The sequence below is a fragment of the Anolis sagrei genome, chromosome Y (genome assembly GCF_037176765.1).
Source record: "Anolis sagrei isolate rAnoSag1 chromosome Y, rAnoSag1.mat, whole genome shotgun sequence".
NCBI lineage: Eukaryota > Metazoa > Chordata > Lepidosauria > Squamata > Dactyloidae > Anolis > Anolis sagrei.
The window spans coordinates 34,484,213-34,509,606 of record NC_090035.1 but is presented as its reverse complement, the minus strand read 5'-3'; the positions used below and the strand labels follow the sequence as shown (position 1 = coordinate 34,509,606).

General features: G+C 40.9%; 1 protein-coding gene across 2 annotated transcripts in view; it reads left to right on the top strand.

Annotated features, from left to right (window-relative positions):
• Positions 1–25,394, top strand: part of LOC137095414 (histone-lysine N-methyltransferase 2B-like) — a 223,085-nt gene that overhangs the window by 3,411 nt on the left and 194,280 nt on the right. For both annotated transcript variants that reach the window (XM_067462059.1, XM_067462058.1), the window contains exons 2-3: positions 11,431–11,506; positions 21,701–23,913. In XM_067462059.1, the coding sequence (XP_067318160.1) occupies positions 11,431–11,506; positions 21,701–23,913 (2,289 nt within the window). The remainder of the gene's footprint in view (positions 1–11,430; positions 11,507–21,700; positions 23,914–25,394) is intronic.

Here is a 25,394-nt window from a genome sequence, read left to right as displayed (position 1 = left end):
ACCACTGGTGGTTCATGGACCAAAGGTTGGGAACCACTGGTCTAAAGGGAACAACAGGTGTTGCTGTATCACAACTCCCATCAGCTCTAGTCATGAATTTGAATGATGAGGCAGACAGGACTTGTAGTCCAGCATCTGGAGGGCCACATAAAATGACATGGCGGACCAGATTTGTCCCAAAGGCCTTGAGTTCGACACATGTGGCCTAAGAAGGAACCAAGCTTGGGGAGAGTGTTGCTCCTGTTGGAGCACCTGGTAATGTTCTGACAAGCTGTCCTTTGCACATTGAGTCTTCGGATCGACATGTGCCACACCAAAAAAAGTACCTTCACCAACTGTTGCGGCGCATGGCGATCCCAAGAGACCCAGCCAAAGTGGGGGGGGGGGGGATGAGATTGCCATCTGGGATGTGTATCCCTCCTTGAGCGTCATGGGTTCCCTGAGGGCTTTTGGCAGAGGGACAGTGGACTGCCGAGGGTATCGTCAGACCACTTCTCCTTTGTATAGACTGGAGCTTTCCAAACGTGTCATATTGATGACACATTTTTCGACGTGCATCATTTCGCAACACAGTCATTAGTTTTTACTAGCTAACCGGAGGCTAAACCAACCACTTAGAAGAGACACATATATTGTCCGAACAAAATGTATGGGACACAACATCTCATGAAAACCTTCCTTTTATATATTTATCTATCTATATTTATTTATCTATTTATTTATCCATTTATATATTTATATAAGCAGCCCTGAGTCCTATAGCTGCCCCGAATCCTGTTTGGAGAGGGGGCAGAATATAAATATTGTTTATTATTATTATTTGAAGATATATGATTTATTGTTTATTTTGCATAGACTTGGAGGTTGTTTGTTATGGTCATGCAACACACCTATGCACTGCAGCCAACACATTGAATGTATCATGGCACACAGTTTGAAAACCTCTGGTATAGACTGTTCCTGGCACTGCCTTGTTCATGCAACTCCTCCAGGTGCAAGCAGTAGCCATGGAGAAGTGATGACACGCTCCTTGGGAGGAGTTGTGAGCTCCCATGTCACCTGTAGGCAGCTGCTAGGCTTCTGGGTGTTTTTAGATGATTTGGGCAGGTGAGACCAGACTCCGACTGAGGTGGGAGGTGAGGGGTGGTCAAACGTATGGTGCTTTTGTTCCTGCTTTGGTTCTTGAAAGCTGATCTTCTTGTGCTGTTCAGTTGCTGCTGCATCATCTTTTTCTCCATTGCAGGTTACATATTAAAATCCTGTTTATATGCAGCATCAAACACCTGGGAGAAACAACCCCTTTCCTACAAAACTGCATGCCAGATTCTTCCTGCAATTCCATTTTGCTGAAATTTGGGCAAATAGTTTCATTGTTGGAAGGACTATAGTAAAATTGTTGTTCCCCGTTCAGGGATGAGGTGCTGAAGCCGGGAATAGTAACTCTGTCCAAAGGTTTGTGCTGGGAGAAAGGGTTGGCTTTTTCATTTTTATATTTAAGGTGGAAAAGGTCAGTGCTTGAGTCCTGGGGGAATATATTACAAGAGATGGTTGAGATTGGTTGGGAGTGTAATGGCTCACAATGTTAAGAAAGCAGCCTTTTATGACTGTGGCTTGTCTTTAATATTCATGTTTCTATCTCAACCGCTTCATATGTGAATTCAGGTTACACTTCTGAGATCCTCATGAATGGGATATGAACATTTAGCAGATACTGAGAAAGAAACTGAATGAGATGCTGCTTCACAGCAAATTGTCACTATTTCAGAAGCTTGGCCATTACATGATGTGGTGCTCATCTCCATTTCTAAGCCGAAGACCCCGCATTGTCTGTAGATGCCTCCAAGGTCATGTGGCCAGCATGACTGCATGTAGCACCGTTAACTACCACCAAAGTGATACCTATTGATCTACTCACATTTGCATGTTTTCGAACTGCTAGGTTGCAGAAGCTGGGGCTAACAACGGGAGCTCACCTGCTCCCAAATTCGAACTGCCAACCTTTTGGTCAGCAAGTTCAGCAGCACAGTGGTTTCACCCGCTGTACTTCTGAGGGCTCATAATAATAATAATAATAATTATTATTATTATTAATATTATTATTATTATTATTATTATTATTATTATTATTTGTGGGCCACCCTATCTCCTCAAAGGGACTGAAAAGTTATAGAATCTAGAATATGTCTTTAAAGATGATGATGATGATAACAACAACAATAATAACAACAATAACAACTTCATTCTTATACGCCGCCATCATCTCCCCGAAGGAACTCAGGGCAGCTTACATATGGAGCAAAATGCCCACAAGACACAAAAGCAAAGCAATCCATTAAAGCTAAAACACAATCCAAATAAACACACAATTAAATAAAATATAAGAATCTAAACAATGCTCAACAAAACCAATAACCGGTAATACAATGAGCATGACCAGGCTATAAAAAGGGCCGGGCATGGGATAGTGCAAAGCAGCATACCATAGGGCCGGGGTATTGGATGAAGTGCAGAGAATAGGATATTATCAGGTGACCTAATATTATGAAGACTGAAGTCTCGGCCTAGTTTTTACCCCTCTGTTTGTTCCCTGTAGTTGGACTGTTCCATTCTGCCAAGTTTTAGAACAGTAGCTTAGGATCCCCCATAGGCCGAGCTCTGTTAGTACAGCCCATTCTGGCTCAGAGCTTGGTAGAAAGACTTTTTATTCCATTCTTTTTGGACAATAGCTTATAGTTGGTAGATAGAAAGTGTCTGGTCTGGCTTAGCAGTCTGAACAGGCCATCCTTAGCACATATTTGCCTTATATTACATAGTACGTGTACATGCCATAGTTTATAGTTATATTTGCCTTAGAGTCTATAGATTATAGTATATGTTATAAAGAATAGTTGTATTTGCCTCATAGATTATAGTATTTGCCTCAGAAACTAGTTCATAGATAGTACATGCCACATAGAACTTTAGTTTATATCATTATAGCTTATATTTGCCTCATAGAATATCTATATTTGCCATATAGATTAGAATATATATGCCTTATAGATTACATAGTACATATACATGCCCCAGAGTTCATAGATAGTACATGCCACATAGAACTTAGAGTTTATATCATTATAGAATATATTTGCCTATAGTCTATAGATTATAGTATATGTTATAAAGAATAGTTGTATTTACCTCATAGAATATAGTTGTTGTTACCTCAGAGTTATACCTTATACCTGTTCCTTATTTTTCTAATTCTATACCATCATAATTAAACTGCACCTTTGTATACCTTGTTTTGATTCATCTTGATTGTTTAGTAAATTTAATTGGTGAATTTTAGTCTTACCTCTAGAGTTTTATTTTGGGGGAATTAAAGTACATGGCTTATTGGCCTATGCATTTTGACTAACCCTGTACATAGAGGGCATACCGATGGTCACTGGGAAAATATTCACACATATAGTTTTCCCTTAATCTTCCCGGTTGTGCCATCATAAAGTAATCATGATAGAAGATAACCTTGTTGGAAACCTGGTTTCAAGCAATCTGTTATGCACAGGCCATACCTTTTTAACTTGCAGTGCTGTATTTAGTAAAAGAAGAATTGAAGGGGAGGCAAGTCAAGGGGAAAACGTAGCAGTGGAAACTTTTGTGAAAGCATGCAAAAGAGCAAGTAAGTAGCAGACAAAGTTGTAATGTGAAAGATCTGATCGGATTTTCACAATGTGGGTAGAATACAATGGAAAACCGTTACTGTGGTTGGGAATTATTTCTTCTTCTAAAGCAGTGGTTCTCAACCTGGGGTCCCTAGATGTTTTTGGCCTACAGCTCCCAGAAAGCCCAGCCAGTTTACTAGCTGTTAGGATTTCTGGGAGTTGAAGGCCAAAAACATCTGGGGACCCCAGGTTGAGAACCACTGTTCTAAAGGAAAGTATTGGCGAAATTGCGTGTTAAAATGCAATGCTTAAAACTTGTGTGACTTCATATCAAGGGCTATTCTTTCTTTTTTTTCTTCCCCTATGTGTGAGCAAGGTTGATCCTTATATCCTGCTAATATCCATATGCAGATTAAGCTTCTGTATCTGGTTTACTGGAGCTATATGGATGCTTGATCCAGTCCTGTGTAGAGGGTCTTCTACTGGAATTATCTGGAAGGGATATGTGAAGTTGGATAACCTCCACCTGCCATAAAGACACTGATTCTCCAGGTTGTCCTGCTCTTGCGGTTTACGAGAGATATTGCCTAGCTGTGTTAAAAGATAGGGCATGTTTAATAATACTATGTTTTGCAAGCTTTACTCATCTAATTATTTAGTGTAGGTAATGTGATTCATTCTGGAGGATTTTTGTACACCAGTATCCTCACTTCACAACTCTGCATTCGACCTCTCAACCATGTTACTGAAGAGTCCTGTTGCTCTCTTTTCAGTACGTGATAGCTGCTCAGCCATCAATTGAATTATTTTATTTCAAGTTGATATTGACTGATAAAGGTAGGACATCTAGATCGGGGTCCTCAAACTTTTTAAACAGAGGGCCAGGTCATAGTCCCTCAAACTGTTGGGAGGGCTGGATTAGAATTTGAAAAACATGAATGAATTCCTATGCACACTGTACATATCTTATTTGTAATGCAAATAACACTTAAAACAATACAATAATTAAAATGAAAAACAATCTTAACAAATATAAACTTAATAGTATTTCAATGGGAAGTGTGGACCTGCTTTTGGCTGATGAGATAGGATTGTTGTTGTTGTTGTGTGCTTTTAAGTCATTTCAGACTTAGGTTGACCCTGAGTGAGGGCCGGGTAAATGACCTTGGAGGGCCGTATCTGGCCCTCAGGCCTTAGTTTGAGGACCCCTGATCTAGATAGTCACATCGGCTTAGCTTTCCTTGTGATACCTAGGAGGTAACAAGATGTCAAGAAGGTCAAGGTCTCTGAGGGACCTCAGTACACATCACATAGGGCTTGGCGAAAGCCCTAAATGGAAGACCTGCCTCCATCTCTTGCTTGACAGCAATAGCTGTGTGTGTCTTGCTGGCATAGAGAGGTGCATTGAGCATGGGAGTCCATAGGGTTTCTAGGCTCCAGTATCTATTGAGCTACTTGATTTTTGAAACAATGTTTGAAGAAACCATGGTTGAATTCCTCAGGAGGAAAGAGGGTGATCACTTTCTGCCCACAGCTGACTGTCACATGAAAAGTACAGTTTCAGAGAGCACTCCTGTTTAAAGGGGGAATATTTAAGGTGCGTACTTGGTCTGTTTAAACAGCCCTGTGCCGTTACGCCCCGACGCTTTAAAATAAAACTTTGACGTGCTGCTATCTAGGTCTGGGTGAACTGCTGGGGTCTTTCTTTAGAAGATTGAGCTTTCTTGAATAATTGAGTCCACTTCAAGTTTGAAACATCAAACAGGGTATTTATTCACGAAGTCCTGGTAGACTTGGCTCAGCTTATCAATATTACAAAACAAACAGTCAATTGGGGTTCAATAGTTGAGGCAATCTTTCTCCTAAAAGGGTATCTCTATAACTATCTAGATAATCCTCTATAACTATCTAAATAGTTCTCTTTTAATCTTATCTATCTCCAACTAAATAACTCAAACTCAATTGTTTTCTATCTATGATTCAATTACTCAATCTATCAATCTATCTATCTATATCTATCTATCTATCTATCTATCTATCTATCTATCTATCATCTATCGGTCTCAATTGTTTTTACAATGGTATCTTTGGAGGTACCTGTGCCAACAGCACATTATGGATTCTTCCTTAAGACTGAAGGGGCAGGGAGACCTCCAAAATGGATGCTACTACCCTGGAAACAGGGGCGGGCCCAAAGAGCTACTTTTTGGCCAATCATTGCAGAGTGCCTGCAAACTGGCTTTCCTGCCTCTGTCTGCTAACCTTTTAGGCCTAGCAAAGGCTAAGCAGCCTAGGAGAAACACAAGGAGAGGCTGTTTCCAGCAACTAACAGGTAATGCAAAACCCATTCTCCTGGGAGACGGAACAAGCCCTCTTCAATTTGATATCTTCTCCATGTGCTGGGCTACTGCTTCCCTTAGTTAGCATGACCAAAGCCAAAATGTTGGGAATGATGGGAGTTGCAGAGCAGGACACTATGCTGACAATGAAAGATCTATTACATATTTGTAAGTAACAGATCTTTAGATAGCCTACCATATCGTGAACCTTTTTAGATGTTTTGGTCTGAAACTCTTGTCATTTTTGACTGTTGGTGGAGCAGGTTGTGGCTACCGTCCAATGTATATAGAAGACTCCTAATTGGGACAAGGTAATTTAGGGCAGCCATGAAGCCCAGCAGGCACTTCGCATAAATTGAGCGGTACATAAATGGCAGTCCTTGAATTGGCAAATTAATGTAGAAAGAAAACCTTGAGTGTGGCAATAATAATTGGTCACCGTGTGTGAAATGCATGGGGACTTCTGTGCTTTCTGATGTCAAAGGAGTTGTGAGCTAGGAACAACAGCTGAGGTTGCTTTTAGAACACCCTCTAATTTACAGACAATACACAGAAGAGCAGATCCCTTCATTGTAACTGAAGCTAGCTATAAAATCAGCCGTTTCTCTTATAAGCATAGGTAAAGGTAAAGGTAGTCCCCTGACATTAAGTCCAGTCATGTCTGACTCTGGGGTGTGGTGCTCATCTCCATTTTTAAGCCGAAGAGCCAGTGTTGTCCATAGACACCCCCAAGGTCATGTGGCCGGCATGACTGCATGGAGCACCGTTACCTTCCCGCCGGAGCGGTACCTATTGATCTGCTCATATTTGCATGTTTTCAAACTGCTGGTTGGCAGAAGCTAGGGCTGACAGCGGAAGCTCACGCCGCTCCCCGGAATCGAACCTGCGACCTTTCAATCAACAAGCTCAGCAGCTCAGCGCTTTAACCCACCGCGCCACCAGGGGCTCCTCTTATAAGCTTAAGTTATCCCTATAGCATGAACAGAGACTCCTCATTTCTCTCAACCAAATACAAATGGTAAAGGAATCACATTAATGTTGTGTGCATGTGTACATATATATATATATATTCACCTTGCACATAAATAGGAGTTTTTTTTCCCCTCCTACAGTTGGTAAATACCTAATCTCAGTACAGAAACAAGTTAGTAATTCTAGAGGCATGGCTTTAATTATAATTAAGTTGTTCTGTTCCACCTTGCTGTTCTGTATTACCATGGATGCCCATTTTCCTGTAATGTGTGCTGGAATACTCTCTAGACATTTCACTTTTTCATAGAAGGGTAATAAAAACATTACAACTTGTCATCCCAGCTCCTTTTTCGTTTTGGAACACTAAACTGCTCAGAAGAAGTTTTAATATAATTTATTGGTACTTGGAAAAATCTTGCCTAAATGAGAAATCTTTCAGTATTGCAGGGTTTGACCTGGCACAGTCAGAATAGCCTATTCTTTTGATTCCAGTCCTGCATCCAATTTTCACAGGTCTTTCCAGGTTTCTGAGGCAGTTACATCCTGTACCTTGGGAAGTCCGACTTGGCCATGGTAGTCCATGCTCTGGTTACATCCCGAATAGACTACTGCAACTCGCTCTACGTGGGGCTGCCTTTGGAGACTGTTTGGAAGCTACAAGTGGTCCAATGGGTGGCAGCCAGATTTCTCACCACAGCGGCCTACAGGGAGCATACAACCTTCTTGTTACATCAGCTGCACTGGCTGCCAATCTGCTACCGAGCACAATTCAAAGTGCTGGCTTTAGACTATAAAGCTCTAAATGGTTCTGGCCCAGCTTATCTGTCCGAATGTATCTCCCTCTATGAACCACTGTGGAGTTTAAGGTAATCTGGGGAGGCCCACAGCAGCACCCCAGGCTGACTCTTAAAAACTTTCTTCTTTAAAGGCCTGCCTGAATAAAAAATTGCTTGCTACCAGAAGAATATCATTGAAGGCGATGTTCTGGCCTCCTGAGAAGGAAGTTCCAGAGTTGATTACCAGCCACTGAGAGGGCCCTCTCTTGTGTCCCCCACTAAACCATACTTATGATGGTGGAGGTACTAAGAGAAGAGCCTCTCCTGAGGATCTAAGAGCCAGGTAGATGCTTACCAGGAGATACGATCTTTGGACCTGAGCCATATAGAGCTGTGTGGGTTATGACCAATACTTTGAATTGTGTGCAACAACAAACTGGCAGCCAATAGAGGTGTTGCAGCCGGATTGTTTTGCCTTCCCTCTAGCTAGCCCTGGTCAACAGTCTGGCCACAACTTTTTAGACCAGCAGAACGAATTATGGACGACGAATTGGATCACGATTCTAGTTACGAGATGTTATTGTGCTGTTATTGATGTGTCATTATTTTGTATACTATGCTTTTAATGGTTTTTAAATTGTATATCGTTTGATTGACTTTTTACCCTTGCTGTAAACCGCGTTGAGTCGCCTGTCGGGCTGAGAAACTGCAGTATACAAGTAGAGTAAATAAATAAATAAATAAATAAACACACTTCAGAGGCAGCCCCAAGTAGAGCATGTTACATTAATACAAACAGGATGTAACTAAGGCATGTACCACCACCATAGTTAGATCTGACAGTTCACAGAAGTTGGCACACAAGTTTTAAATATGCAAAGGTGCTCCTGGCCACCACAGAAACCTGGATCTCCAGCTTCAGTGCAGAGTTCATGAGAACCCCCAAATTGCAGATCCGTGTCTTCAGAGAGAGTGTAACCGCATCTAGTACAGGCTGGACAATTTTTCCTGATCTGCCTTATAGCTGACTAGGGGTACCTCTGTCTTGTATATATTAAGTTTGCCCCTATCAAGTCCATTACTGATGACAGACACTTATTTCAGGATCAGTACAGCTTTCTTGACTTGGGTTTGAAAGTAGTAGTTTCATCTAGAACCCCTAGAGTTGGCCACTACACACTCCCAATGTCTTGCTCAAAATGGAAGGTTGGACACTGGCCAATAGTTGTCCATTATAACAGAGTTTAGGGACAGCCTTTTTACTACATGCCTCACAACTGCTTCCTTTATCTAATGTGTAATTCTTGTTTTCAGGAGGCATTGACAACACCCTTTAGCCACTTTGCCAGTCCTCCTCTGGCCTGTTTGATAAGCAAGGAAGGGCAAAGATCTAAAACACATGTGGTGGTTCTTACCTCCCCAAGGATTCTGTCCACATCTCCAGGCTGCACAAATTGTAAAGTAACTATCAACACTGGACAAGTAAGAGCCAAGGTTACATCCACTGAAGTGTATCAACTACAGCATCCAAGTCAGAGCAAATCTGAACGGGATTATTTGCAAATTCTGTGGTCAGCATTTGAGGACCACATTGTAATAGTCCTCCGACTATTCTAAATAGTGTCACTAGGCAGTTCTTTGTAGGTACAATGGTGGCAGCAAAAATATTTCCTTGCTGCCCACCTTGCTGCAGAGGCTAAATGGATTGTTCCTAGGAGTCCTCTTTCACTTTATTTATTTATTTATTTATTTATTATTTCAGGCTTTTATATCCCGTCCTATCTCAACCTCCGAAGAGGGATTCAGGATGGCTATATTTCAGTCTCGTTGATCATTTAGATTTTCAAAGAGGCCTTCCTTTGTGGATAGATAGGAAAGGACCTTGTCTGGTGAGGTTTCCCAATGTAAGAATGTCCTCCCCTTCGAAATCAGTCTGGTGCTCATATTCTCCTAATGTGATTAATATTTTGGTTTACACCAGAGTTTTTGGAACTTAGAAACTATAGCTTAGTTAGCTAATTTAATTCTTTTATACAATGTATGGACCTTTTAAAATTGTTCAATTGTGTTTTGGTAACATCAGTATTAGATTACATTAGTTCACATAGAATGAACTAATCTTCCCTTTTGACTAGTGCAGAAACTGTGATTATTGCAAAACACAGTTAGTAGAATAACCTATGGCGAACATACTATACTTTGGGTAAGATAACTGCACTAGCCTCTAGTGTCTCCAGGTCAAAGGTGATATTATCAAATAATGCCATTAAACACTAGGAACTGGGTTAGCTGAGGGAAGACTTTCCCATTTCACCTGTGTTGCCTATGCACTTGATATACATGTCAAGGCTTTATGGTCCATTGCCTGCATGTGTTTATAAGTATAGTTAGCACAAAAGAGTCTTATGATGGTGTTCTCTTCCTTCACATTTCCTCTTCCAAGAGTTCTTTCTCTCACCCTGGACATTACATAAATATATAAACCTTACTTGCCTAGTTTCCAACAGACCTCCCCCCCCCCCCCCAAACCTCTGAGGATGCCTGCCATAGAAGTGGGTGAAACATCAGGAGAGAATGCTTCTGGAACATAGCCATACAGCCCGGAAAACTCACAGCAACCCAAAAGAGTTTTAGCTTTCCAGAGCAATGGTTCCCAAAATATGTTCTATGGAACCCTAGGGTCCTACAAAAAAATCATAGGGATTCCACAAAAAATCTTTTAAAGCTTTTTTAAAAAGATGTGACAGTATGAAGATCATATCGAAATCAATGTACCTCTGCTTTCAAAATGAAATTTGATTCTGTGCCACTGAATTACTGTTGGGTAGGACTATCCGAGCAATACTCCCCTTCATGCCCACCTATTGATGCAAATCAGTCCTTTTAGCTTATGCTTTCACCCAAAACAAGTTTAAGAGTTGGATGCCGCCCTGGATTTACGTATTCTGTTGAACATAGATGAAACAAGTTCATTTTAGGTGTGAATCCAATATTTTCTTCTACCAAAATAAATGTTTGTGGTTTCATTTAAAATGTTTTCTCTGTATTTCCAAATCTGCTACATTATACAAAATACTTTAGGCAATAAAAGTAGATGAAAGAAGGAAGGGCTTTGGGGAAAAAACTTTCTCAAAAAATCAAAAGAGAGAAAGTTCCTGCTGCCTAATTGGGGTGGGGTTTAGAGAATGAAAAAAGGAAGAGCTGATCATGAGTAGAGAGTGAAAAAGGCCAACGATAAAGAAAAAGAGGTGTCTGTTGGGGATGGAGAGATAATTTGCAGTAGAAAAGAGAGAGAACAGTAGGATATGAAGATTGCTACTAAATAAAAAGAATCATACCTGAGGTTAGTCTCTCCATATCTGAAGATATATATGGTTTGCAGATTTATCTCAGTACGAAAAATGATACAGGGACCATTTTTTTCATACTGAGTTCCTCCAGCATTAGGATTTGGACTTAAACAATGTGGCTCTTTATTACTGCATTGATTAACAGGCTTGAGTTGATGTATTTCTCTCCTATTTTTGAAAATTTTGTGAGCGACATTCCATACCTGTCCTTGGTCCAGTAGTGTTGAAGAAAAGGACTTTAACCATGGCCACATCTGTGATCTGCTTCTGAGTAGAATGTGTTGCCTGAAATGAATGTGGTGTCTTCTTTTGTTGTGACATTGTCTCTTTTCCTTTTATGCAACAGGAAGAGTTCCTGGGCTTTCATTTGGAGAATGAAGTCACTCAAAGCTCACGATGGGCTGCATTGCGATCTAAAAGAGGTAACAGTGTTATTGCAGGTGTTGCTTGGTTGTTTCTTATGGAAAATCTGAAGTAATGGGTTCAAATTACAGGACAGGAAATTCCACCTGAATTTTAGGAAGAACTTCCTGGCCATAAGAGCTGTTTAACTACAGAATTCACTGACTTGGAGTATGGCGAATGCTTCTTCTTTGGAGGCTTTTAAACAGAGGCTGGATGGCTATCTGTCGGGGTACATTGAATGTGCTTTTCCTGCATGACAGGGGGTTGGACTAGATGACCCTTGATTCTATGAAGTATCAATAAAAGCTGTAGGCCCAGCAATGGATATATTGAAACATAACACATAAAAACCCTTTTGGACAGAAAAGATTTAACATAGGGTAAGAAAAATACAATAACACCCTAACAACCCAATGAAATCAAACTACACATTTCATCAATAGAATGTTGAGATATCATACTGGCTTTTGCTACTAATAAGAAAGCAGTCACATTGAAAGATCACATTGATGCTTTTTGTTAAAAGAGATTTGGCTGGTCCTGAGCATCTTTATTATACATATTCTTTATAATTATTATTACTTTATTGTTTTCTGCCCTTTGGTTCACGGGGAACCTGCATTTACTTTCCAGCATAATAATATACAACACTGTTAAAAGAATGAAATACATACCAATATTAAATTATATGTTAGAAAAAAGCACTTACAATCTACACAGAGCAATCAAAATGTGATTGAACAATAAAGCTAAATGCATGTAAATCCTCTAAAAATGATGTGTTTAAATCACCCACAAAGGAAGCACAATGCTCCTTAAGGGAAAGTATTCCATAGCCATCATCATGCCACTTTATTATTGTAATATTAATAAGTTTACCGCACTCTTGATCTGAAAACAATTTGTGTCCAGGCTGTTTGTCTAATCGCATTTCTCTGTATAGACCATCATGTGCACTGCAGTCTACAGAGGAGGTCCTCCTCTCAGTGCCATCCTCAGGCACAAGCTCAGGTGAGAATGAGAGAGGGTCCTTCTCCTTGATCGCTCCCCTGTGATCTGGGAGTACTGAAGAAATAATAATGCCCTCCCATTCCTCTCCTTTAAGAATCTTCTAAAATGCACCTATACACTTTAGCGTGTGGAGAGGAGGAGGAGTAGGACTTTTGGCTAATCTGCGTGTATTAGATGGTTATTATGATACATCTTAAATGAAACACCATTGTCAGCCATTTTTCATATACTATCTCATAATTTGTTTTAGGGTGGACATTGTAGTGTTTATTTATGTTTTAGTTTTTATTCCTTAATGGATTGTTCTTGTTTTTATTTTATTTTGATACTGAATTATTTTGTTGTAAGTTTTCTGTTGTTACTCATCATTGTTTTGTATTATTTTGATGTGTCTGTACCTATTTTGAAGCATTTAATGTTTGCCTTTTTTGTGTAAACCACTTTGAGTTCTTCTTGTTCGAGTATCATTTCTTAAGTAACAAGTAGTGCAGGGATTAGGGCAGCCAGCAGTGGGAGCCGGGCCACCTGGCAAGCATCGAGTAGTTGCAGCCAGGGTGGGGTAACTCCTGGGATAATAAAGGAGTAAAAAAGGGTTAGTCCTTGGTGGATTGTGGCAGAGTGTGAAGGAGTTTGGAGGTACTGGAAGGTTGGAGGTTTTGTGAAGGTATTGGAAGGAAGTTGGCATTCTGAGAGGCTTGTAGCTTGAGGAGAAGAATTGGACTCTGTATATATATTTTGTATAAACTCTGCTACAAGACAAACGTGTGAGTTTGCTCCTTGATCAGAGGGAGAAAGCTTCCACATCAGTGTGAGTCTAAACATAAATCTTCATTGCTACACTTCTGGGGAGAGAGGGCAGTCTAGAAATAAAGTTTTGTTATTTTTTAATTATAATCTCAAGCAAACAGTTTTGCAAAAGACAAAAAAAAATGTCTTTTGCTTAAGGCTTAAGATTGAAAATATTTGACATAAAAGAGGCATGGGAAAGGAAGAAGAAAAAAACATATGGGTAGAAGTCTTTAAAAGAAACAGTTTTTATAAAACTAAGATAAAGCCGTTAAAGCTAAGATGAAACTGTTTAGGTAGCAGATAAATATAATTTCTGAATGTCTGAGTACATATAAAGCCAGCAGAGGACAGCATGTGTGGTTACCTGGTTTTAATTAATACATCTATTTTATCTCATCATAGTCTGTTAATTTTTTAAATTTTTTTATTTTATTCAGAATATGTGGCCCGCCCATTGTAATTTCTTTTTTTTTATTAAATTTTATTAAAGTTAAATATAAATACATAGATAGAGGGAGAACAATATATAGTGGATAGTATAGTAGGAAAAGTACAGGAAAGTCCTGTTATTGGTGGAACTCCCACAGGGTGTAGGGGGAGGGGTAAGGTAAGAAAGGGGGTAGGTAAGGGAGAGGTCAAGGGGGGGGTGGTATGGAGGAGAGGGGGGGAGAGGTGAGAGGGGATGGGTTGGTGATGGGGTAGTTAAAAACGATGAACTTCCATCTATTCGATGAGGATTTTTATGTATATGTATATATTCCTTTTAGGTTCGTTCACGCTTCTTCCTTCCTTGAGATACTGTTTTTGTGATTTACTTTTTTTTTTTATAATTATTATTGTTGTTATTGTTATTGTTGCTAATAAATGACGTCAATTTTCCATTTCTTAAGGAAGGCCTTTACCAGGTCCCAGTTCGTAGAGTTGTTTGGAATACCATGGTTTGGTGTTAACCAATAAGTCAGTTCGTCCATGGTCATTATATCTAGGATTTTATTAAGCCAGTCTTCTCGTTGGGGGGCTTCTCTCTGTTTCCATTTTTTCGCGTATACAATACGTGCTGCTGTAGTTAGATAGTGAAATAGTTTGTCATTGTTTTTTCCCCCCTCGATGTCGTACATTTCTAAAAGAAAGAATTCTGGTTTGTTTTCTATTTGTATTCCTAAAATCTCTTGAATATCTTTCTGAATCATTGTCCAATATCTTTTAGCTACGGGGCAGGACCACCAGCTGTGGAAGAAAGTCCCAATCTGATCTTCGCACTTCCAACATTTGTTTGAAGCGTTTCTATAGCATTTTGATATTATTTGGGGTGTCAGATACCACCGGTGTATCATTTTGACAAGGTTTTCTTTCAATTCATATGAGTAAGTCGATTTCATTCTTTGGTTCCAAACTCTCTCCCATTTGTCCAGTTCTATTTGGTGACTTATATTTTGAGCCCACTTAATCATTGAGTCTTTTATTAGTTCCGTTTCGGTGGTCCACTCTAGTAGTTTTTTATAGAATTTTGTAATAAGCTTGTTATTTGATTTCAATATACTATCCAAAAAGCCATTTTGATCATCAAACTCTACGGTTTTATCTATCTTGTAGTGTTCAGCCAATTGTCGATAATTCAGCCAAGAAAGGTTGGGAAAGGTTTCTTTTATTTTTTTTCCTCTCTAAGTACATATTTTCCTTCTGTCTTCTCTAAGATATCGCGATATGTGGGCCAGTGTTGCCAGCCCATTTCTCTCCGATGGAGGGCTTCTAGGGATGAAAGCCATAATGGAGTTTTGTTATATAGTCTCTTTTTGTGTCTCTCCCATACTTTCATTAAACCTGCTCTTATGTAGTGGTTCCCGAAGTTCCTTTCAATCCTTGTTTTGTCATAATGCAAGTAGGCATGCCAGCCTCGTCTAAGATCCACAACTTCTAGGGAGAGCAGGTTTCTGTTTGTTAATAGGATCCAGTCTCTGATCCAAACGAGACAGCAGGCCTCGTAATAACACCTCAGGTCTGGAAGGCCGAGAGCACCTCTTCTTTTATCGTCAATCAATATCAGGCGTTTGATCCTAGGCTTTTTCCCTTGCCAGACGAATTTAGAAATTATTTTGTTCCATTCCCTGAAGATATTAGCATTTCTCATTACCGGCAGACATTGGAATAAAAATAGCATCTTAGGCAAGACGTTCATCTTTATTATAGAGATTCTCCCTAGCAGAGATAGCTTCAAGTTTTTCCAGTTATCTAGGTCTTTCTGGACTTCTTTCCATTTCTTTTCATAGTTATTTTTTTTTAGTTGTGAATTTTTAGCTGTTAGCGTTATTCCTAGATAGCGTATTTTCTCTACTACGTTGAATTCTGTTAAAGTGGAGAGTTCCTCCTTTCTCTTTTGGGGCATGTTTTTAGTTAAGATCTCCGTCTTCCTTTTGTTTATCCTTAGGCCCGCAACGGACCCATATTCTTTAATTTTAATTATCCATTTGGAGATTGTTTCTATGGGGTTACTAATAATGCATATTAAGTCATCCGCAAAAGCCCTTAGTTTATAGCTTTCCTTGTTTATTTTAATGCCTCTTAAGTCAGGGTCCTCTCTGATGGAATTGAGAAGGGTTTCTAAGCTCAAGATGAATAATAGAGGCGACAGGGGGCAGCCTTGTCTCGTGCCTTTACAGATTTTCAGAGGTTTTGATTCTTGCATGTTTATTATCATCCTGGCCTCTTGGGAGAAATAAATTGAGTTGATGGCGTTGTAAAACTGATATCCTAGGTCTAGCTCTTTGGTTAATAATTTTAGATAATCCCAGTTGAGATTATCAAACGCCTTTTCGGCGTCAAGGCTTAGTAGTGCTAGCTCTTCTTGGTTGTTCTTCTCAAAGTATTCTATGGTGTTTAGGATTATTCTAATATTATCTTTTAATTGCCTATTAGGCAGGAATCCTGCTTGTTCCTCTTTCACCCACTCTTTCAGAAATAGTTTAAGTCTCTCGGCAAGTATGCTGGCAAAGATCTTATAGTCCACGTTAAGGAGAGATATGGGCCTGTAGTTTCTAACATCCCTTGGGTCCTGGCTCTCTTTATGTAACATTGTAATATAAGCTGTTTTCCAGGTACTCGGTGGCGGGTTTTCTCCATTTAATATTCCATTCATGATTGTCATGAGATGGGGTGTTATTTCTTCTATCATTAGCTTGTAATAAATCGCCGTGAACCCGTCCGGCCCTGGAGCTTTGTTGTTATCCATCCTTTTGATTGCATTTTGGATTTCCTCCCTTGAGATCTCTCTGTTTAGATTTAGTCTTTGTTGGTCTGTTATTTTTTGCAATTTTTGTTTATTTAAAAAGGATATTATGTCTTCTTTTTTTATGTTGTCCCTAGTGTAGAGTTTTTGATAATATTTATGGAATTGACCTATTATGTCCTGTTCCTTAGTGTAACATTTCCCCTCATTTTCAATTTCTGTTATAATTTGTGATTGCTTTTTCTGCCATGTTTTCCTAGCCAGCCATCTACCTGGCTTATTGGCATGTTGAAAATTTCTTTGTTTCATAAATTTAAGTTGATTGGCTAGTTGGTCCGTTTCTAATTTTTCCTTTTGGGAAGACCAGACTTTGAGTTCTTGCTTTAATGTCTTATCTAGGGGATTTCGTTTAAGCTCATCCTCAATTCGGGAGATTTGATGGATCACATTGTCCATTCTTTGTTTTTTCAGTTTTGTTTTAATTGAGTTTTGCTTAATGAAATGTCCTCGCATCACTGCCTTACTGGCATCCCAGACAGTGTGCAAGGGGGTTTCTTTTGAGGCGTTTAGTTGAAAGAATTCCCTTAGAAGATCTTTATTTTTCTTAATATCCTCCTTCGATCTAAGGAGATTGTCCTTTAGTCTCCATCTATATGTCTTTTTTATTTCCATTAGAGAGAACTCAATTGGGCAATGGTCAGATAGTGATCTTGGGGGGATTTTTATGTTGGTATTTTTTGTAAGGATTGAATTGGACACCCAGACCATATCAATCCTGGACCAGGATTGGTGACGGTCTGATAGAAAGGTATAATCTTTATCTTTAGGATGTGTCGTCCTCCACAGATCTTTTAACTTAAATTCTTCCTTCAAATTTAAGAATGTTTTAGGTAATTGGTTTGCTTTGGGATCTGATTTTCTACCTGGCGTCAATTTATCTAATTTAGCGTCTAATACCCCATTAAAGTCGCCGGTAATTATTAAATTATCGAAGGTTTGGTTGGAGAGATTTTCCCTTTATTCTTTGACGAATTTCGTCTTCGGGCCGTTGGGGGCGTATATGTTACAGAAGAGTAGCTTCTGACCATTTTGATTGATGTTAATACCTATCATTCTGCCTTCTTGGTCTTTAAAGGCCAGATTTGTCACTAACTTTGAGTTTGCATATATTACTACTCCTCTTTTTTTCTCGTCTGCTGATGCGATGTATTCCTTGCCTAAGATTTTTTGTACTAAATTAGAGGATTGTCTGTTGTTTATGTGTGTTTCTTGAATAGCAATTAGATCGTACTTGCCTTGTTTTATTTGGTTAACCATCTTCCTTCTTTTCGCTGGCGAATTTAAACCGTTAATATTATTACTCCAGACTTTTAATTGCATTGAAATATTTTATTGTGTGGTTACATCAGGTGCGTCTAAATCCAATTTGGGAGTGTTCAGGGTCGTCATCTCGATGAGAGAGTTCGGAGAGAGGAGTCTTGCCCTCTTACTCTCCCTGCTGTCGTGGTCGTCGGGGGTTCTATCTCTTTCCAGGTCTTTCAGCATTCTTTTATGAAACTCTTTCGCTTTTTCTTCAGATGTTATCCAAAATTTCTCCTCTTTGTACGTAATCATCATTCCTTCGATTTTCTCCCACCTGAAGCGGGTTTGGTGTTTTCTTAAGAACTCTGCTAGAAACATATATTTCTTTCTTCTGTTGAGGATACTTGGGGGGTGTTCTTTCAAGATAGAGATTTTCTTCCCCTTATAGTATTGTGGCTTCTTGTTATTTTCTCTTAATATTTGTTCTCTGAAGTTTCTTTTTGTGAAGTGGACTATAACATCCCGGGCTACTTTATTTCTTTTTTTGCATAGTTCGTCATAATCCTGTATGATTTTTCTATATTTTCTGATACTTCGTCCTCAGGGCGTTCCAATATTTCCGCTGTTAATTTACATATTATTTTGTTGATATTTTCATTGGATTCCTCTTCGATATTTCTAAATCTAAGCTGATATTCCATCTCTTTTATCTCAAGCTTTTCTTGTCTAACTTCTAATTTGCTGCTCATGTTTTCCAGTTTGTCCAATCTTGCCAATCTTGCACAAGATTATCTTGTGTTTGTTCGATTTTCTTTTTATCCATTTTGATTTCATTTACGTCTTGCTGGAGTGTGTTTAGTTTTTCTTTCATGCCACTTATTTCCCCTATAAGTTCTCCTTTCATTTCTAGCATTTTTTCCTGAAAGGCCTTTTGTGCTTCCTGTGATGCTTTTTGATTTTCTGCAAGTTTTAATAATTCCCTCAGTATATCCTTTGAGCTTGGATTTTCAGGTAGGGATTGTTTCCTTTGTTGGATTTTTGGCTCCTCTTTGTCTTTGTCTGTCTTAGCTTTTGGCGTAGCCATTTTTTCCCCCCTCCCTTCCTTTCCCCCTTATTCTTCCTCTATTTCCTCCCTCTCCCTTTTCTTCTCTCCTCTGGGTTGGGAAAGCGGGCCAAGAATGGTGGTGTTGATACTAATAATCGTGGTGATCTATATGGCTTGTAGGGTTTGTTGTAATATTTGTTAAAGAAGTGGTGTGTGGATTTGATTTACTGATGTATTCTAATAATACTCGGTTTAGCCCTGAAGCCTTTGCCTTCTAGTTCTGACTCTTAGGCTTTATTTTTTGTCACTTGAAGAGAATGAATTGATTCAATTATTTAATTATTTATTAATTTGTTTATATTTATAGTTGGTTTTTTACTATTATTAATATTAATGTTCTTCTTCTTATTATTATTATTTGTTTTTATTTATTGTTATTATTATTATTATTGTTTATTATTTTCCGTTATTATTATTATTTAAAGAAAAAGAGGGGAGGGGAGAATGAGAGGAAAAGAAAGAAATATTTTTTTAATTTATTAATTAAAATATATATATATATGTATATATTTAGTATAATTTTATTTTGTTGTCCTTTTTTATTATTATTATAATTTATATATGTGTTTATGTATTTATTAATTTTATTTAATTTTATTTAGATTTATCTATCTATTTATTTATTTATTTTTATTTATTTGGTTTATTGTTATTTAGGGGTTTTTGTTATGTGGCAACGTCCCGATCGTTTCTAGTCTCGGGGAGGGGGGAGCAAATGTGCTTGGTTTTTATTTTTAAGATTTTTACTATAGGGATGGTCTTGGGTCTTTTCCCTTTCTTGTCCCCTTTCCTTCTCTTTTCTCTTTTCCAAAGAGTTATGACAAGCTTCTTTTCTTTTCTTTTTTACTTTTCTCTTTTCCCTTGGGTTGTTTCTGTTTCTTTCCCACTTTTCTATCTTGCCCTTCCTTGCCCTAGTAAAATAATTCCTAGTTTTGTGCTTCTTTTTGTAGCTCTGTTCCCTTTCTGAGGTTATTTATCTCACTTCTTCCCGGGCTTCTTCCCCTCCCCTCGCTCTTCCCCTCTGTTGTCCTTATTGTCCTTATTTCTTACTTCTTTTTCTTCCCTGACCGTTTATCTGTCGTCTGTCCGTCTTTCTTGTCTTCCGTGTTGTCTAGGAGTATTATGTTGGTCTCTATGATGTGGTTCGTATACTTCCTGCTTCCTACTTCCTGCTTCTTGTTTCCTGCTTCCTGCCTTGCGTTGCTCTGCATTGTCGCGGCGCCATGCTGGCACCGTGCTGCCTCTGTCGCAAAGTCCTCCCTCCTGGACCCTCCTCGTCTGGGCGTGGTTGCCTCAGCTCCTCCACGGCGGCCCCGGCGCTCCCGCTGCCCGTCTGTCCTTTCGTCGCTCTTTTGCTTCGACCAGCGGGGGTAGGCGCTTATTGTCCAAGCTCCCTCTTTGTCTCGGTTTTCTTTGTCCTTTCTGGCCACCGCTCCCCGACTGTTGAGTTCTGTAACTTCTCTCACAACTTTCACAGCGCCTCGGTGTTACCCCTCCCTGGTGTCCCCAGATTTATTGGTGCCGGCGTCTCTGTTGTGTCCTTGGGTCCCGGGGTGTCCCTTAAGGTTTTCTCGCGGCGTGTGTTAAAGTCGCCGCATGAGGTGATTCTTCTTTTTGGAGCTTCTAGCTGCCTTCTCCCAGCTGATTTCCAGCTGGTTTCCGTCACTATTGTGAGGTTCTTTGGGTTGCAAGGATCTTTGGGTTGTTAAACACTTCAGTGCTTGAATATTAATAGAGTTTGAGGAATAATCAGCTAACTAGTTGCTAGTTGCTAATTATCTGTTGGCTTATTGGTTGTTGGAGTTGGCTTGTACCGAGGGAAGCTGATCAGCTGGTTTTTGATTTGTTCTCTTCGCATCTGGTACTCCTAACCCCTTTACTCGTTCCCTTATTCCTTTCTTCCCTTACAATGAGGGTGCATTAAAGGGAACGTAGCTCTATTTCAGGAATTAGCTTGTTGTGTATTCATTCAAGGATTTTGTCTGGCTTTCAATCACTAAATTTATCTTTTTAATTTCGGAGTGTGAAGGAAGTTGTTCAAAATCCTCAAAGGTAGATTCTTTGTTGTTTGTACTTACATTTATGTAGTTTGGTTAATCTTGAAAGCGGACGAGCCAGCAGTTGGGCGGAGGTGCGTCCTCCGCATCAGCTTCTCTCCGACCCGCTAACCCTTTGGGCAACCTTGCCGGGTCCGTTGTGTCTCCCCCTTGGGGGGGGGGCAACTCAGGACCGTCGGCGGTTCACCCCTTGGGCTTGGCAGTCTACCTGGTCATGTATCCACCAAGTAGAGGGAGCCTTCTTGGCTCAACCCGGTCAGAGAGGCAAAGTGTTCCAGGAGCACTCAGAACACTCGACCTGCCGCCATGACGTCCGCCCGGAAGTCCCGCCCATTGTAATTTCTATCGTGATTGTGTGTATTGGAATTTTATTTTATTTTATTATTACAATTATTATTTTATTATTATTATTTTAATATCATTTTGATAATGTTGTTGTTGTCTGATGTATAAGCTTTGATTTTATTGCTGTATTATGTTGTCCGGGCTTGGCTCCATGTAAGCCAATCTGAATTTTGTACTACAGGTCTAACAAAACAAATGTTGAATGTACATATGAAACCATAGAACAATCTTCAGCTGCATGGAATAGTATTTCCAAGTGTGTTGTGCTGAAACTTTATACATTGGCCTTTTATAGAAACTACAGGTAACTGATACATTAGCTTTTGACTCTATGATAGAGTCACCTCTGCCATTCTAAGGACTCTTTCACTTTCTGCAGGTGCAGCTCTGCCAGTGCGTAGCAGAAAAAAGAGAGCAGCTCCTGAAGACACCCCTTCAAAAAGGCTCGTCAAGCAGAAGGCTGTGGCATCCCAGCGGGAGCGAATGGTAAAAGCTTTGGCAGAGTTGCTCCAGAAGAGCACAGGATCTCCAGCAAGGATAGGTCAGCCACAAACTTCTGGTCCTAAAGTTGGCAGGATGCTTCCTAAACAGACTAAACAAAGCCCAGAGCCTGACAATTCCATAAAATCCACAATTTCTCCTACTCTTCCATCACAAGTAGAGAAGACCATCAACTGCATTGTATCACCCAGACCACGAGGCCGACCACCCGGCACCTCCAGAAAAAGACTTGTTACAGAAGCTGAATCTTCTTGTGAAAGCACTAAAGCACCATCTCCCATTCCAGAACCCAGCAAAAGCCCTCAATCATCTTCACCATGCCAAGTAGACAGCCCATCCTCTCAGCCCCCTGAAGATTTAAAGAAGCCACCTCTCATCCTGAAGTTCTTCTCAAAGGCTAGGCAGCATAAATCTGGCCAATTGGTGGTGACCCATGTCCGGCTAAAGACACCTGGCCATAGGAGGGGTTGCAAGAGGAAGTGGAGTGTTGTACCCAGCAAGAAAATGTCACCCCTTCCCTCTCAATCTGTCTCAGAATCTGAAAGGCCATTGTCTGAGTCAGAGGCCTCTGCCCCAGAACCAGAACAAAAAGAGGAGTCTTTAACACCAGAGTCCCAGCCTCAAGAAGTTCTTGCTCCAGATCCAGAGCCACAGCCTGAACATGTTGTCCCAAAACCAGAGCCACAGCCAGAAGTAATAACCCAAGAACCAGAACAACCACCAGAGGTTTCCTTGGAGCCAGCACCCTTTGAGGTAGAACAGAAGACTCCAGCACAAGGAGCAGATGTTCCTGCCTTGCTCAATGAAGTGTCCTGGAAAGAAGAGTCACAGGAGCCCTGTCCAGAGCATGATGAATCTGGAGGCCTTTCTGAGGAGGGGTCTTCAAGTATTGCCCATTCTACGCGGGCACAGTGCTTGAAACGGGGCCGTGGCCGGCCGCCCCTCACTCCAACCCAGCGAGCCCAACATATGGCTATTCAGCAGCTGCCAGCAAAGCATAAAGAGGAAGGGTTGGGAGCTGTTCAGCCATCTGCAAATACTTACCAGGAGGAGGCATTGTCTCACAAGACCAACTTTCTGAAGAATATTCGCCAATTCATAATGCCCGTGGTGAGTGCCCGTTCATCACGCCTTATTCGGACCCCACGTCGCTTTATGGATGAGATCCCCCAGAAAACACCCAAGCCTACAGAAAGTCCTGTGACGGATGGGATTTCTCTAGACAAGCAGGAGAGCTCTCCGTTGCCTTTACAAGGGGTTTCCCTTAGGGTTGCTCATCCCGACCCTGTCTGCCCTGATGAAGAAATCAGTAGAGTCCTTTCTTCCCCTCCTTCCCCAAGTGTGCCCCAAATCACTTCTCCTGCTGCTCCTGCCCTGCCTGAGAAGCGTCGTTCCATCCTTCGGGAGCCCACATTCCGATGGACCTCACTGAGCCCCACTTCATCCCCCAAGGATGTGAGCAAGACACTCTTTCAACTTCCTTGCGAAGATTCATCTCCTTTGCCCAGTACTCCAGCGCCCTCTCCCCCGGCCAAGCGAACCCCTCTGCTGCGGGCACCACAGTTCACTCCTAGTGAGGCACATCTCAAAATCTATGAATCGCTGACAGTGTCTCCTGAGGATTTTGAATTGGTGCCTACTTCTCCTGAAGTCAGGAGGGACCCCCCAGCATCACAACATGACTCTTCCACATTATCTTATGAGCCTGTGGTGACACGTAGTGGCAAGAAACTGTTGGGCAGAGTGAACCATCTTGCCTTGCCCCTGTTCACTGAGGTTTCTAGTCCATTAAAGCCTCAAGACAAAGAGCTCATCACTATGGAGGATGTTAATTCTCCTGGCATTGTCCACAAGGTGGCCATCCGAAGGGTTTTGCCTCCATCCATCCAGGTAGAGCAAGAGCGGACTTCAGATAAATCAGAGATTGAGGTGGAACCAGCCAACCTGATCCCTAAGGAGCAGAAATCATCTGAAACGCCCAAACCCATTATAACACAGCTGTCAAGCATGGATAAAGTTTACAGTCTTCTCACTCGTGCCAAGGTGCAGCTCTACAAGATTGACCAGCAGAAGCAGTTCAAATTCATACCGGTAAGAAGCCCTGAGAATTGTTATGGTGAGATTTTGGATAGAATTGCAGAACTGACATGTGGAGGAAAATGTAGGTAGTCTTTGGAGGTAATGGATGTTTCGCTTTCTTTGAGCTAGGGTATGTTTATTTCATACCAATACCCTTGGTAGCACTATGATGCACTGTTCACCAAGAGGAGGTACTATGGGTAAGAGTTTGCCCCAGATGGCCATTTCATAGATATTTTTTTTGTGTGTGTCAGGAGCGACTTGAGAAACTGCAAGTCTGAGAGAATTGGCTGTCTGCAAGGATGTTGCCCAGGAGACGCTCAGATGTCTTGATGTTTTACCATCCCTGTGGGAGGCTTCTCTCATGTGCCTGCATGAGGCACTGGAGCTGACAAAGGGAGCTCAACCTGCTCTCCCTGGATTCAAACCGCTGGCATAAGGGTTTAACCCATTGTGCCACCACAGCTCCATCTTGCTGCTGATCATAGAGCTGTTGAATGTCTTCAGGTCATAGATGAAGAGGTTATAATATTTGGATCATCCCAAATAATCTTTCAGTTATTCTTGCTTTTTATCATGTCAGAAGCCACTTGAGAAACTACAAGTTGCTTCTGGTGTGAGGGAATTGACCATCTGCAGAGATGATGCCCAGGGGCTTTCAAGTTTTTCTCCACACCCACCAAAGCCAGAATGCTGGGCTGGGGCTAATTTAGTAGATTCTCAATCAGAAGTGAACTGTGGCTCATACTACCCCATCCCCTTTTATCCTGTCAGCCTAGATTCTTTATACCAGGAATGGAACTATTTGAGTTGTGAAATACTGTACTTTGCAATATTGTTGTGGCCCTGTGTATGATGACACAGGTTGTTTCGTGAAAACTTAAAAATGCCAGCCTTCCCTATGCATCTTCCGAACTCATTGCATTATTTTTTTAAAAGAGGAAAAGAGCCATGACACACTACAGTCCAGTCCCTGTACAAGCAGACCCCAACTTACCAACATCTAACTTACAAACAACTCGTAGATATGAAGCTTTGGGGCGGGGGGGGGGGGGGCAGCCAGGTGGGGAGTGGTGGAGCTAGCTGTTCCTCCCCAACCAAGGTGAAGAAGGCTGCTGAAGGAAGACAGCAACAGGCTCCTTTGCCCCTTGTCTCCAGCCACGGCTGGGGAGCCTTGGCTTCCAGCCAGCCCCTCTTGCCCCAGCGATGGCTATGGAGGAAGGGAGGGAGCTTTCTGACACCCTCCCTTGTGCTCACCACTTAATAATGCTTGTAAAGGTCTTCCATATTTATGTGTTTGAATTTCCCTTCATAGATAAGCCCGTACCTTGGGAAGTCAGACTTGGCCACGGTAGTCCATGCTCAAGTTACACCCCGAATAGATTACTGCAATGCACTCTATGTGAGATTGCCGTTGAATACTGTTTGGAAGCTCCAATTGATCCAATGGGCAGCAGCCAGATTGCTCACTGGAGCAGGGAACAGGGAGCACA